This window comes from Diadema setosum, chromosome 4 (assembly GCF_964275005.1).
Source record: "Diadema setosum chromosome 4, eeDiaSeto1, whole genome shotgun sequence".
Taxonomy (NCBI): Eukaryota; Metazoa; Echinodermata; class Echinoidea; order Diadematoida; family Diadematidae; genus Diadema; species Diadema setosum.
Window position 1 is genome coordinate 34,201,939 of NC_092688.1, and position 16,907 is coordinate 34,218,845.

The window sequence follows — 16,907 nt, forward strand, 5'->3', positions numbered from 1 at the left end:
GAACCACTCAAGAAAATCTAACTAAATACTTATTTGTATATGCTGGACACAAGTATGATTTACACAAGACGGAAACAAACGGGAGACACACAATAACATGACACGACTAGACAAAAAGGTGGAAAATGAAAGGAAGGAAGGAAGAAAGAGAATGCCTACACGCTGATCAAAGAAACGAAAGAGAGAATTGAAGAGGGAATTGAAGAAATTCTTTAAACAGCCGGTGGTTGCATACAGCTGTGTAGAAATTATAATGGCTATTTCATAAATTAATGAATTCAGAAATCAAATGGTTGATGGTTGGATGATAAACCCTGTGGTTGTTGGAACTTCATTAATAAAAACGAACATCAGAGAGGGTTTAACAGAAAGGATTTCAACTTACGCTTAAAGGAATACAAAGAAGGAGAATTTTTTATTTCGCTACTTAATGAATTCCAGAATCTAGGGCCTGTGTATATAAATGTATTCTGAGCCAATAATGTTCTCAGAAGAGGTAGATGAAACTCAGAAGATTGTCTGGTGGGATAATTATGGAAAAATTGATTCCTTGCAAACATTGAATTGAATATACAGGGAAGTGCATTTGTGTTGAAATTAAACATAAACTGTCCAAGTTGAAAAAAATACAAATCTTTGATTTTTAAAATCTTATATTTAGTGAATAATGGATCTGTATGGGAACGTGGCGGGACACCACAAATAACACGAAGTGCCTTTTTTTTTGTAAAACCAGTAATCTATCTAGTAAAGTTTGATGAGCGTTACCCCATGCTAAAAGACCGTAGTTAAGATAAGGTAATATTAAAGAGAAATATAACGTCAGCAAAGAAGACAATGGAATATGAAACTTAAGTCTATTAAGGATTCCAATATTACGTGATATTATTGTACTTATGTTAATAATATGTGGCCTCCATGAAAATTTATCGTCTACTGTAATCCCCAGGAATTTTATATGAGATACGCGTTCTATTTGAATGTCATCAAAAAAAAAAAATCTCTTTACGTAAAACTTCTATAGAGTTACTAAATAACATATACTTAGTTTTCAAAAGATTAAGAGATAATTTGTTAGCTCTTATCCATTGGGTCACTTTTTTTAATTCGGAATTAACAATGTGCACGAGTTCATCTGGATTTTGATGTGAAAAGAAAACATTTGAATCATCAGCAAAAAGTATAAATGACAACACGTCGGATGAGCTGCAAAAATCATTGATATAAATGATAAAAAGTAAAGGACCTAATAAGCTACCTTGTGGGACGCCACACTTAATGAATTCGAGACTTGAAACGTTCTCGTTCTGAGATACGTATTGTTTGCGGTTTTGCAGGTAGCTCCTGAACCACTCCAAGGCCTTCCCCTTATCCCATAATGAGACAACTTGTAAAATAAGATTTCATGATTTATTGTGTCAAAGGCCTTGGAGAAGTCCAGGAATATACCAATAAGATGAGAATGATTATCAATAGTATGCGCTGCGTGGTCGATAAACTTCAAGAGGGCGTGAATGGTACTGTGTTTTTGACGAAACCCAAATTGAGAATTTGTAAAAACGTTATGAAAAGTTAAAAAATTAATTTTTCTTTTAAATATCAATTTTTCCAAAACTTTAGTCCATGGGCCAGGCCAGATATTGGTACCACCTGAGGTGGCAATACCTTTTTGGTGTCATTTTGTTTGTCGGGCATAGATATGCTTATCAAGCTATGATAGCATTTCCAAATGAGTAGCTTAGTCATAACAAATGAATTTTGAACCAATATGGTCTCGTTGTTATATCCCTATACTTCTGAATCGAGACCAACCGCTATATAAAGAAGAGCACTGTCTTCTGTATTTTAACAGGTGTTCTGTTGTAAACGCGGTGCGCTTAGTCTTTATTCAAGGCAGCGAAGGGAATATCCAAGGGTTATGATGTCCACAGCGCTTAGTCTAATATTCAAGACGGCGAAGGGAATATCCAAAGCTTATAATACAGTGTATATCCCTTTATCTAAAAACAACAACATCAAAAAAGCAATTCCTCGTGAATTTTACCGTATTTTTCAATTATTTATCATTTTCCAGTGAAAACGCTACGGTGAAAAACGCTAATGCCACGCCAATGTCGCTTTATTTCCATCCAACAATGAAAGATAATGCAAAAACAATGTACCGGTACACTACAATACATTACAATAAATAATGTTGTAAATGAACAGAGTGATTTTTGTTTAAAACTGATGTATTTGTTGCGAGGGTGGTACAAAAACAGTATAGATAATCCCTTTTATTAGGAACTTTAAATATGATAACGGTACATTGGTCTAGATAAAGACTAAGCGCACCGCGTGACAGCTGTGGACATCATAACCCTTTGGATATTCCCTTCGCTGCCTTGAATAAAGACTAAGCGCACCGCGTTTACAACAGAACACCTGTGGACATACAGAAGGCAGTGCTCTTCTTTGTATAGCGGTTTAGTTTCGATTCAGAAGTATAGGGATGTAAAAACGAGACCAAATTGGTTAAAAATTCATTTATTATGACTAAGCTACTCATTTGGAAATGCTATCATAGCTTGATAAGCATATCTATGCCCGACAAACAAAATGACACCAAAAAGGTTTTGCCACCTCAGGTGGTACCAATAACCCATTTTTCGGGTCTTGGCCCATGGACTACGTACTAGGCGATCCAATTCACATTCCACTCTCGATTTCAACGCGAATGGGACTGAGCGGGCCTTGAAAAATTTCGGTGTTACGTTGGAATCGATGTTTAGCTCTACTTGCATGCCTTTAAGCTCTCCCAGCTCAGGCGAAAACAATGCACTATGCTCCTCCAGCAGACGAGACAAATTGGTTGCCATGGAGACGCTGTGCATCTCTGCCCAGCTGAGGCGTATAGCCTTCAGCCAAAGAGATTATGCCCCGATCCATGCACGATGATTAGTCTTAACTGTTTTAACACTGGCGTAGCCGGGGGGGGGGGGGGGGCGATGGGGGCGGTCGCCCCCCTAAGATTTGGACCGGGGATTTGGGAGGCGGGAAAAAAATGCGTGTATACTGTATGCATGCACATGAAGCGGGCCTCCTTTGCAACCTTTCATACACTAAGATCATATATATATTTTTTTAATATTTCACTCAAAGTGTGCACCAGATCGTTGAATTTCAATTCAAAATATGCAAAATCTTTCGTGCTTGGCAGGGGGTATCCCCCTGCCAAACCCTCCCCCTCTGTGCCTCTTTCCCTAGCTTAGTACACTTTTTAGACTTACACAAACTTATGAATAATTCACAAGACTTATCACTTATATTCCGAAAACTCAAAGTTCCCTCATGTACAAGGGGAATTTTCCCTTTTAATCGACCCTCTCCTCCCTTAGTCTCCCCCATCATTCTTTTTTTTTTTTTTTTTGGTGATTTCCCAAATATTCCATCAAATATGCGTACATGTATACGAGATATCTCAATTTCAACCTTAAAAAGCAAAAGCTCCATAGTAAGGGAAGGATGGAGATAACACTCGCCCTCGCCTTATCCCTGCCCGCCCGCCCCCCTCCCTCCCCCCCCCCCCGCCATGCATAGAAGTAGACTGTGGCTACACTTTGAACATAAACAGTTTTCCAAATATGACACAAAATGTGCGCACCAAAACGTTAAACTGCAATCAGAAAATAATACAGAATCTCCTTCCACAGACTTGCTACACTTCTCTTCTGATTGACAAATTTCCAGATATTGCAACAAAAGTGTGTGCCAGATTGTTGAATTTCAGTTCTAAAAGCTTAAAACTGGAAAAAAAAAGGCTCCCTTGAATATGGGAGAGGTATCTTGCCACCCATTCATTGCTTGTTACCCACTATAGACTTGGTACATTTTTGGGAATGACAATTTCCGAATTTTCCACAAAAAGTGTGCCCCAGATCGCTTTATTTCAATTCTAAAAATGCAAAAGCTCCGCGAGCGGGAAGGGGAATCCCCCTTCCCCTAAGCTCTACCTCACTAGACTTTGTACATACACACAGGTGATGCAAATTCGGAATAAGAGCTAAATTCCGTGATTTTAACACTTCGATGAAAAAGTATTGCACCGAAAATTTGCATCAGATCGCTGAATTTCAGGTCTGAAAACGCAAAAATTACTTTCGTGTGGGAGGGGATATGCCCCTATCTACACCATCGTGTGCATGCTTTTTCTGTTTGATTGCTGAACAGACAGCGTTCATGATATTCAGTGTAAGAATTGATACAAGAAGATTATTTAAATGATACTATTTTATAAGAAACTTGTTCAATAATAATCTACACTAAAATATACTGCAACCTTAAACAAGTGGGACTGTTTCAACTCGTTAAAACACGCAAAACATGCATCAAATTGCACCATTTGCAACATCAAAATGCAAAAAGTTCTCACCGTGGGAAGGGGGACACCCCCCTCCCACACCCTCCCCTCCCTCGCTCCGCTCGCTCGGGTTCAGTCTCGTTCATGATATTTAGTGAAAAGAATTAATACAAGAAGTATATTTAAATTATACCATATTGTAGGCAAATTGTTCAATGATAATCTACATCAAAATATACTGCAACCTTAAACAAGTGGGACTGTTTCAACTTTCCACACCCTCCCCTCCCCCTCGCTCGCTCCGCTCGCTGGGGTTCAGTCGCGTTCATGATATTCAGTGAAAAGAATTAATACAAGAAGTGTATTTAACCCGTTCCATACTGAATTCTAAAATCCTCATAGAGTTAATACACAGGCCACCAGGTTCCCATATGGAACGGGTTAAATCATACTATTTTATAGGCAAATATTATTGTTCAATAATAATCTACATCAAAATAAACTGCTACCTTAAACAAATGGGACTGTCGATAAAACGCGCAAAAACATGCATCAAATTGCACCATTTGCAACATCAAAATGCAAAAAGTTCTCACCGTGGGAGGGGGACACCCCCCTCCCACCGATCCCCTCCCCTCCCTCGCTCCGCTCGCTCGGGTTCAGTCGCGTTCATGATATTCAGTGAAAAGAATTAATACAAGAAGTGTATTTAAATTATACCACTTTATAGGCAAATATTATTGTTCAATAATGATCTACATCAAAATATACTGCTACCTTAAACAAGTGGGACTGTCGATAAAACGCGCAAAAACATGCATCAAATTGCACTGTTTACAACATCAAAATGCAAAAAGTTCTTATCGTGGGAGGGGGGAAAACCCCCTTCCACACCCTCCCCCCCCCCTCGCTCGCTCCGCTCGCTCGGGCTCGGTCGCTGCGCTCCCTCGCAGACTAACCGCCCCCCCCCCTAAGATGATTAATCCCGGCTACGCCGTTGCTGTTGTCCATACTCAACGACTACTTCACATTCCCCTTTGATTGGAATGTTTTGTCCGGTGCAAGTGTGCAGCACTGTTGCACACGGACGTATTTGCGGGCGGGATGCGTCATTCCAAGTGTATATCAAAATACGTACGTGCTCCCGTATCAATCTGAAATTCCACGCTTGCCTTCGAGACTGATAATTTGGTCAACATGGGTTTGGAGCTGTCTTCCTCGCTTTTCTCAAAAAACAATCCACTCACTTGTTCACTCTCCGTCTCCAACGATAAATTCTCCATTAGGTTGGCTTTCTGCCCATGGTTTTGTTTTTGTTATGCCCCTCCATGGGTTTTCTGCTGGCGATTAGATTTCTCCTGCGTGTTGGAGGATTTCGAGGGACATACCTTGGAAATGTGTCCTACCTTGCCACACGCGTAGCATTCCCACTGATTGGCAAGACACTCGTCCACTCGACCGCATATATCACATTGCGTTGACGACTGCGTCTTCGGTGGTCCTTTGCCGTATGTTTTCGGACGGCCACGATGAGACGTCGTTTTGTTTATCGTTTCTCGTGCGCTGCCTCGCAGATCAGCGGAATTCTTATCCGCGAGCTCCCCCAGGTCGAAAAACCAGTTGAAACCAGTAGAAACCAGTAAGCATTTTTAACTGGTCTTTACTGGTTTTAACTGGTCTTAACTGGTTTCAACTGGTACCAGTTGAAATCAGAAGGTAACTCCAAATTTCCAGTAACAAAATAAGCAATTCTAACTGAAACCAGTTGATACTAGTTGAAGATGTACTGGTACCAGTTGATACCAGTTTAATCATACTGGTACCAGTTTATACCAGTTGAAGTTGCACTGCTTACAAGTTGAAACCAGTACAAGTCTACTGGTACCAGTTGTAGTCTTACTGGTACCAGTTTATAACAGTTGAAGTTGCACTGCTTACCAGTTGAAACCAGTACAAGTTTACTGGTACCAGTTGAAGTCTTACTGGTACCAGTTTATACCAGTTGAAGTTGCACTGCTTACCAGTTGAAACCAGTACAAGTCTACTGGTACCAGTTGAAGTCTTACTGGTACCAGTTTATACCAGTTGAAGTTGCACTGCTTACCAGTTGAAACCAGTACAAGTCTACTGGTACCAGTTGAAGTCTTACTGGTACCAGTTTATACCAGTTGAAGTTGCACTGCTTACCAGTTGAAACCAGTACAAGTCTACTGGTACCAGTTGAAATCTTACTGGTACCAGTTTATGCCAATTGAAGTTGCACTGCTTACCAGTTGAAACCAGTACAAGTCTACTGGTACCAGTTGAAATCTTACTGGTACCAGTTTATGCCAATTGAAGTTGCACTGCTTACCAGTTAAAACCAGTACAAGTCTACTGGTACCAGTTGAAATCTTACTGGTACCAGTTTATACCAGTTGAAGTTGCACTGCTTACCAGTTGAAACCAGTACAAGTCTACTGGTGCCAGCTGAAGTCTTACTGGTACCAGTTTATATACCAGTTGAAGTTGCACTGCTTACCAGTTGAAACCAGCACAAGTCTACTGGTACCAGTTGAAGTCTTAATGGTACCAGTTTTATACCAGTTGAAGTTGCACTGCTTACCAGTTGAAACCAATACAAGTCTACTGGTACCAGTTTATATACCAGTTCATATCTCATTGTATACCAGTTTTCAATTAGTTCACCAATTGAAACTGAATTAAAAGGTTAACAAAACTTAGTTAAAACATTACATTAAAGAGTAAACAAAACACAATTAAACAAAACATTTGATGTGATTGAACTTGGACTCTTAATGACTTCAACTAAATGAAACTGGAACCAATTAAGATCAGTTGACACTTCAACTGACAGACTGTATTTTGACCAGTTTGTGTGTGTGATTGTGTGTGTGTGTGTGCGTGTGTGCGCACGTGTGTGTGTTTCGGTGTGTGTGCAAATTAGTTTACACAATTTGATACCCATGTAACAGACTGGACTTGCTTATAACTTCATTCCATATTAACACCCACTAAATCATTGAAATTCTAATACCAGTTGATACCAGTTGGTTTCTATTGGTTTTTACTGGTTCTTTTGCTCGTGAATATTCATAAGCTATTCAAATTATCTTCGTGAAAATGAGAAAATATTGTTAGATTTATCTTTTTTATGATTTGAATAAACATAGAAATGTCTGAAATGCATTAGAAATTTATCTAATGTTATTGCCGTGATATTCACAATTTCAACTTGTATCTCTGATGAGGTATTTTCATATTTTTATAATAAAAGTTTAATCTACTTGGTAACCATGTCTTAAATCATTACAGCAATATAGCCCTATATATATGAATGAAATGTCCCTGGTACTAACTAGGTCTAGGATGTATGCTAAGCCTAAATGTAGTGGTAGGTATAGGCTTTAAGACTAGCTGTAGGATTATGTTAGGTTAGATATTAACAATGTCCTGACATACACCAAACACCCATACACCAAATAATTCAACACCGAATTAATTTTGTCAACTGGATCTCAGTTGATTCCAGTTGATACCAGTTGACAACTGGTACCAGTTGATACCAGTTGACAACTGGTACCAGTTGATTCCAGTTGGACGAATACCAGTTGATACCAGTTCCCTAACAAAAAAGTCCTGTGGTACTCCCTGTGGTACTTGTCGGTACCACACAATGTACCACACACTTGTAATGTTACCACAGGAACTGTGTGGTACTGTACCACAGGCTTGTAGGGTACTCCCTGTAGTACTTGTCAGTACCACACAATGTACCACATAAATAAATGTTACCACAGGAACTGTGTGGTACTGTTTTACAGACTCATGTGGTACTCCCTGTGGTACTGGTTGGTACCACACAATGTACCACACAAATATATGTTAACACAGGAACTGTGTGGTACTGTGTCACAGGCTCGTGTGGTACTCTGGGATGTACCACAGGGCAGTACCACAGGATATTACCACAGGAAAGTACCACAGGACAGTACCACAAGACAGTATACACACAAATTGTCCTGTGGTATTTTGGGACGTATACCACACAACAGTACTACAGGACAGTACCACATGAATTGTCCTGTGGCATTTTGGGACGTACCACAGGAGAGTACAACAGGAAAGTACCACAGGATATTACCACAGGACAGTACCACACGACTTGTTCTGTGGTATTTTGGGACGTACCACAGGACAGTACCACAGGGCAGTTCCACAGGACAGTACCACAGGAAAGTACCACAGGATAGTACCACAGGACAGTACCACAGGAATTGTCCTGTGGTATTTTGGGACGTACCACAGGACAGTACCACAGGGCAGTACCACAGGGCAGTACCACAGGAAAGTACCACAGGATAGTACCACAGGACAGTACCACACGACTTGTCCTGTGGTATTTTGGGACGTACCACAGGGCAGTACCACAGGACAGTACCACAGGAAAGTACCACAGGATAGTACCACAGGACAGTACCACACGACTTGTCCTGCGGTATTTTGGGACGTACCACAGGACAGTACCACAGGGCAGTACCACAGGAAAGTACCACAGGACAGTACCACATGACTTGTCCTGTGGTATATTTTGGGACATACCACAGGACAGTACCACAGGAATTGTCCTGTGGTATTTTGGGACATACCACAGGACAGTACCACAGGATATTACCACAGGACAGTACCTCACGACTTGTCCTGTGGTATTTTGGGACGTACCACAGGACAGTACCACAGGGCAGTACCACAGGACAATACCACAGGGCAGTACCACAGGACAGTACCACAGGATAGTACCACAGGACAGTACCACACGACTTGTCCTGTGGTATTTTGGGACGTACCACAGGGCAGTACCACAGGACAGTACCACAGGATAGTACCACAGGACAGTACCACACGACTTGTCCTGTGGTATTTTGGGACATACCACAGGACAGTACCACAGGAATTGTCCTGTGGTATTTTGGGACGTACCACAGGACAGTACCACACGACAGTACCACACGACTTGTCCTGTGGTATTTTGGGACGTACCACAGGACAGTACCACAGGGCAGTACCACAGGACAGTACTACAGGAAAGTACAACAGGATAGTACCACAGAACAGTACCACATGACTTGTCATGTGGTATTTTGGGACGTACCACAGGACAGTACCACACGAATTGTCCAAAATCCCACAGGAAAATCATAATATGGTGCTATTCCACACAGAAGTAACACACGTACAGCAAATTAAATTCGTAAGTACCACAGAAAAATGCTACAGGATATTCTTTTTTTTTTTCTTAACATTTTATACCAGAGGACTATCACATCAGGAGAATATCAAACAGCAGTACCACACAGGAGTACCACACAGGAAAATTGTAAGGCAGAATCAACTGAAATTTATAACAAAAATACAAACAAAAAAGCACATATAAATATTCCTCAATTAATTGATAGATGAGTTATGCTGTGAATTATAAAAATTGATTTGCCATTACTTATCCTGTCCTATACTCCTACAATATTACCTATTTAGTGAAAGTGCTGATGTAAAGCATGAGAAATTTCATAAGGACTTCTGTGGTACTCCTGTGGTACTCCTGTGGTACTCCTGTGGTACAAATTTTTACATAGCTCATGAATATTCATAAAAAGCACTCTAGATTTTAGAAAATACATATATGACTTAAAAAGTCAAAGTATTAATGATGGAACTTACTTTGAACTTTATGAAAGATTGTCTAATTATGTTATGTTATTCCCAATATCATAGATATTGTTATGAAAGTGTAATTTCATATCTTGATAATAAAGTATAATCGAGTTAGTAACCATGCCTTAATGCTTTACGGATAGACGGCCATATATATATGTACTGATAGGGTCGATGGCTACCTAGGAATAGAATATGACTATATAGATCTATTATAGGACTAGATTGGCACTTGGCCATTAGACTCTCGTTTGAGGTTATATGTTAGGAGAAGGACAGGTTATTAAGTAGGGCCATGTTTGTCCTGCAATCCATCACTCACCTATCAGGAATATTCCTTGATATGTGGCTAAAATTGTCCCAGATTTTTTTTTTCGATCTATCCTGTGTGGTACTCTCCTGTGGTACCATGGAAATGCTGTGTGGTACTGCCCTGTGGTAATGCTGTGTGGTCATGATCGACCTGTGGTACTGTCCTGTGGTACTGTCCCAAAATACCACAGGACAGTTCCTGTGGTACTGTTCTGTGGTACTAGTCCTGTGGTACTGCCCTGTGGTACGTCCCAAAATACCACAGGAATTCCTGTGGTACTGCCCTGTGGTACTGTTCTGTGGTACCGGTCCTGTGGTACTTTCCTGTGGTACTGCCCTGTGGTACGTCCCAAAATACCACAGGAATTCCTGTGGTACTGTCCTGTGGTATGTCCCAAAATACCACAGGACAATTCCTGTGGTACTGTCCTGTGGTACTGTCCTGTGGTACTGTCCTGTGGTACTGTCCTGTGGTACCGTCCTGTGGTAATTACCACAGGAGTACCACAGGACTTTTTCGTAAGGGTTGAATGAATACCAGTTGATACCAGTTGATTTCTAGTCACTCATTCCAATTTCCATATTGAAACCAGTTGCCTTAACTGGGAATCAACTGGTACCAGTACCAGTTGCCAACTGGTTTTTCGACCTGGGCCATTGCGGTTGCGATTTGGAGGGCTTGAGCGAAAGACAGTTGTGTTTCAGCTAACAGGCTACGCTGTATCCTGTCGTCTGCGACCGCAAACCAAACGATCTCGTAGCATGTCCTCCAAGATCTGACCAAACCCTGCGTTCAAACGATCCCCCGCTTCGAGGGGAATCTCCCGTTTGCCAGGACATCCCCCGGCAATCCCATCGTGTGGACGCTCGATGGGAGATTCCCCGCTCCCCCGGAAAGCTTGTCGAGTCCGGAAACAATTCTGGCGGGGGACAGAGCGCGCAGCTGTTTTCCTCGTAAGTGCGCATGCTCAAAATGCCATTTTGTACGGTGACCTCCGACACAGCTGAAACCACCAGCCTTGATTTGTCCATGTCTCTGTTAGTAGCTCCATGATTTGTCCCCCGTTCAGCGGGGGATTTCAAGACACGTGTGGACGGTCGATCGTAAAAAAGATAAGATCTCTCCCCTTCTCTCCCCGCGAAGCGGGGGATCGTCTGAACGCCGGGATATTCGCAATGCCCAGCAATATGGCGGAGTTCCGCTATGTACTCAGCAATGGCTCGTTGGTCTTTCTGCATGACCCTACATGTACTATGAATGATGGCTTCGGGTTCTTATATTCTAAAATGAGTTTTAGAAGTTCATCCAAATCACACTCACCGGGTTTTCTGGGAGATATGAGACTGCTAAATAGCTTGTAAGTAGCGGCCCCACACACACTGAGGAAAATTGAACGTTGCTTTTCCTTATACTTGATCTCGTTGGCCAAGAAGTAATACGTCATGCGCTCGACGTAGCTTAGTGAATCCACTCTTCTTCACCATCCTTAAACTATCCCAAACTTCCAAAAGTCGCCATTTTCCGGAGAATTAGGCAAATCAGCACAAAAAGATCATCCTCGTCGCCAGAAATGATATGTCTTACTTGATCGACTTGCTTTGACTATATATCATTCAAACATACATTCAGAATCACGAGACAAAAGAAACACGTCCGCACAGAATAAGTTATGTTGCCAAACTCGTATGATATCGCAATGCGCATGCACAGCATCAATACATCACATTCTGATATCAATTTAAAATTCCATAATTGTACTACGTCTTACAAAGGAATATTCACGGTAATGATTATGGATAAGAATTTTCGTACGAAAACAAGTGCATGTAAGCTAATAATCATTCATAAAGTCAATCTACCTGCAGGGCGTCATCAAATTGGGTTCATCCGATAATTTAATAGAAAAAAAAATGTTATAGATATGGCTTTGAGCTTTCCATCATTCCATACTGCGAGCAGATCTTCTTCGAATATCAGGTTTTGAAGAGTTCATCGTGATGATTGATTTTCTTGCATGGAAAACGTTATCCTCCCCCACCCCCCCCAAAAAAAGGGGGTGCTGTTCGTTATTCCGAAGGTTCGATATTCCGAAGGTTCGTTATTCTGAAGGTTCGTTAATCCGAAACACGCAAATTCCCTATACCTAGGGGTTCGTTAATCCGAAAATGAAAAAGGGTTCGTTAATCCGAACATTTGTGGCGTTATTCCGAAGGTTCGTTATTCCGAAGATTTGTTCATCCGAAAATGAAATTCGGAAAAACGAACCTTCGGAATAAGGAATCTTCGGACTTAAGAGCCTTCGGAATAACGAACCTTCGGAATAACGAGTTGTAACCAAAAAAAAAAAAAAAGATACCTTAACAGAGGCATATTGGATTATTGGATTATGTGTAATTTCACTTAACGGCCGTTCTCGAATTGTCGCGGGTGGTAGGGAGAATAGTCCCGATCGATTTCAGTGAATATCACTCAATGAATCAAACGTATCGTTGGTCTTCCAATACCAGACTAATGCAATTAATAGGGCCTACAGTTATCATCTGCACAAATTAATAACAGCTTAAGTATGAGTGCAACCTGATGATTAACTCGCATCATTATGAAAATAAACTTAATTCACCCTTAAGATGCATCCCACATCCAAAGTGTCTCTGTTTAGAGAAACGAGCAAAGCGTTCCCGAAGAAAGAAAGAAGAGATAGCTTTGCTTTTAATTCATGTTGCAATCGCGCTCACTCTTTAAAACAAATGAGTTCTGACTCCCCGTGGCAATACATAATTGTAAACCTTGATCGTATACTTGTACTAGTGTAAAATTAGCTTTAGATTGCAGAGAGTATAATGGATACAGGTAAGGAGACGGACTGCGTAACTTACCCCACGCACAGAGACAGGCCTTCAGCATGAACTTCGACAAGTGGGCGTTGAGAACCTTGACGAAGCGCAAATACATGTTGGCGGCCTCGACCGCCATCCAGCACATGGAAGCTAGGAGGAAGTAGTGGATGAGCAGGCCAGCGATCACGCAACCCCCAGTAGGATATCGTCGGTCGATTCCGATAACGAAGACAAAGTAGAGACCGAGTAGAGCGAGACAGAGGTTGAGTAGAATCTGCTGAGGCTGTTTGGTGCGGAGTTTTCTGGCAGGTATGAAAATAGAGTGCAAGATGGCATTGAGATTGAAATTGCAAAAAAAAAAATGATAAAAATGAAATCGAGAAAACTTATTCAAGGATTGTTGTAGTATACGAAATCTTGGGAGATACTTTTATGTTGAAAACCTCCCTTCACTTTTGCAATAGTATTTGCTAACGAACTGCAAATCCAGCCAAAAATAACTAGCATCGTCATTACCTGTTACATTGTGTTCCTTCAGAGCGTTCACATCATGGGGTAAAGGATATTGTTTTGCTAGCATATTTACCTTCACTTTTCTATGATCATTAATTCTTGCATTCGTCTACCACAACAAAAGATGATAAAAAAAATAACAACAAGAGAATAAAGATGTGATGTGTATCTCAGACCGAAAAGGTCGATCACTACACCGAGGTCGCCGAATACCTACTTCATGCCCAGATATGTGACGATTGTGATGACAAGACATATGATCGAGATAACGCAACCGATGATGCCCAGTACGTCGAGAACACGGTGCCCGCTATCCCCAGAAATGTCCTATACGTCAAAATATATAGAAAGATAGATAGACAGACAGATAGATGGATGGATAGTTAAATAGATAGAAATATAAGTGCATAAATATTCAATCAAACGTGATCTCGTGCAACAAAATAATTCATTAAGCACTACGTCAGCACCAAACACAGTAATAGCAGAAGTCACTGACTATTAAAATGCGTCAGTCATGCCCTTCTTTGGATTGATTTGAGTCATTTAAGTGGCATGTACTGACGAAGCTCATTCTGATTGAAATTCAGATTCGTATCGATACATCGCCACATAATAACGGCGTAAGATGCCCCCCCCCCCCCAAAAAAAAAAAAGAAAAAAAAAGAAAGAAAAAAAAAAGTCGTTCTCACCAGAAGCACAGCGAAACTGGTGAGATGATCACAGAGGCAACGAATGCGGTCAACGTCGGGTAGATCCTCTCTTCGACACCCTTCGGATGACCATCGTCCTCCCAAAAACGTCTCCTCCCAAAACACACATGTCCGACCGTCCACTTGTTCGCCTTGCAATGTGACCTGCGTTAAAGCGTTATATGAACAGAGTAAAGAGATTTGGACCATCAAGCCATCTGCAGATTAATATATTTTGATAACGTCTCTGCCGTCGCAATGCATCGCACTTGACAGTGTAGTAGATAGTGATCACAGACTTGATCTATTTCTATTTCTTTCCTGACAATTTTTGCATATTCCATGCACCAAAGCGCGGCATCCTTTCACCAGTGAGTACGATTGGTTGTTTCAGAAAAAAGGGGCAAATAGTAAAAATGAAGAGATACATCACTAGCAGTAATATTCTACTCAGCGGAGCATCATGAGAAATATATTGCATACAAAATAATGCATAAAGAACAATGGATATGATATATATACAATTATATATTCATGTATGTTTAAAAAATCAAGTGCACACATTTGTCTATATACAGTACTCTCCGCGTAATCGGGTATCGCTTAAACGGGTACTCCGTTTAATTGGGTAGTAATGTCGAAATCAGTTAATCGCATTTTCTGCTTAATTTGCAAAGAAGACCGATCATTTGGGGAGTGATTAAACATGAAAACCCGTAGCAGTATCGACTTGCCACACGTACAATGTAAACGAACATTACACATGTAGCTGCATAGACAGACAGGAGTTGAACACACTTGCGCTCCTCCCCTTCTCCACAACATTCACAATAGGAGATGTTTGCAATGAAAATCAGGCCATGCACCAACTCCATAATTTTGCTTTTCCCCAGTCACTTCTCGAAAAGAAACCCGGCATTCTACGTGACTAGTGCACGCAAAGAGGCGTGTTCATTTCGGAAAACGTCTGCGTGTTAGTGAGGAGTCTATAGTGAAACGACAAAGTTTTCTGAAGCTAAGACGTATTTGTCCATAAAAAAAAATAAATTATTGCTCATGACTGAGCAAGTGTAAACCATGCGCCATACAAGCATGTGTGTTATGCATCTATGTACAGTGTAGGTGTTTGGTGCAGGGTACAATGCATGTACTTACACATTGTGTGTCAATTGTGAATGAGACGTTTTCTTTTATTTGAATTGCTGTGAAAGCAGAAAATGTAATTAAGTGGCTATGTAGTACATGATTTATAAATCAAATCTATAGTAAACTACAAGTACCTCGCTGTCCTCGACTGGATATGCTAATCATTATATGCAAGGGGTGCTTTTAAGGGACAATGATCAGTAAATAAGGACTGAGAAAAATATTTTTCGTCCTGGCACAATACTGTCTGACGTGTAATGTTCCAAATAAAACTGTAAATGTACATTAACTATTATCCCGAGGAAACAAGTATCGGCTGGATGGGTAAATAATATGTCAGGATCCGTAACGAAGTTTGTTTCCGTATCAGATTGTCATGACACCAGACTGTGTTATTGTCCAACGTCAAGATTTTATTACAATAGGTACCGCACTACAAGGCCATACTTCTTCAACTTGATCTGAAGTACACTCTATATTACGCTCATGCACCTTTCTGAAAGTAATATGTTTCAGTGAATGAATGTTAATGCCTTCCGTGATTAATTTTACTCACATTACGTTCCAAGAATACGGTTTCCACTTCTTGGCCGGCTGGTAGCCCCTTGATTATGACACCCTCAACTGTAGCCGAAATGACACTCGTGCCAACAGCCAGGCGACGCCCCGGACCAATATCGTACTGTTGATCTTGGCTTTGAAACAACTTACTTTGCTTGAAAACGAAGAAACTGATGGGGACATTGCCTTTGTCTATCAATAGAATGAGAAGATTTAGTTTGGTACATAGAATTACCGTTGGTACTCTGAAAATATCACTTTGTAAAGAAGGCCTGTTGACTCCTGGCATGTAAGTCTATTCAATCTGGTTTCGATGTCTTACCATCGGGCATTCTTTGTTGGACCAGAAGGGCTCAAATTATATCATGCACCCGTTTCAGGAAAACGTGTTAAACAGACTAATGCATTTCGCAAAAAGTGAAGTGGGATCTTTAACTCGTGGAAGCTGTTACTATTGCTTATATTCTGGAAGTTTATTCCTGTTCCTATAAAGTAGACGGATGTACTTGATTTCCAACGGTTCAAAAGAAAGCAAACAACAATAGTATTCTCGTATGACGACCTATTAATACAGCAATCTTAAACACAAGAATGCATCGCAAGTGAATAAGACGCAAATAAATCCTCCAAACAAAGGACCATAGCGATCGATGCATTTCCTATGATACTGTTTCATATTCTTTAAAGTTTTATTGCTTATCATCATCGATGCACACTCATCACTTCAAAGCAACAACGGCAACAGATGAGTTTCTTCCGAAAACTAAAGATTAAGAAATGACGATAAAATCAAT

At 40.7% G+C, this 16,907-nt stretch overlaps 1 protein-coding gene across 1 annotated transcript in view; it reads right to left on the reverse strand.

The window, feature by feature from the left end:
• LOC140227808 (adhesion G-protein coupled receptor G6-like) overlaps positions 1-16,907 on the reverse strand; it is a 77,478-nt gene that overhangs the window by 19,778 nt on the left and 40,793 nt on the right. Inside the window, exons 8-11 of the mRNA XM_072308204.1 lie at positions 16,109-16,305; positions 14,407-14,571; positions 13,932-14,041; positions 13,241-13,503 (exon numbers count right to left, since the gene is read on the reverse strand). Of these exons, the coding sequence (XP_072164305.1) occupies positions 13,241-13,503; positions 13,932-14,041; positions 14,407-14,571; positions 16,109-16,305 (735 nt within the window). The remainder of the gene's footprint in view (positions 1-13,240; positions 13,504-13,931; positions 14,042-14,406; positions 14,572-16,108; positions 16,306-16,907) is intronic.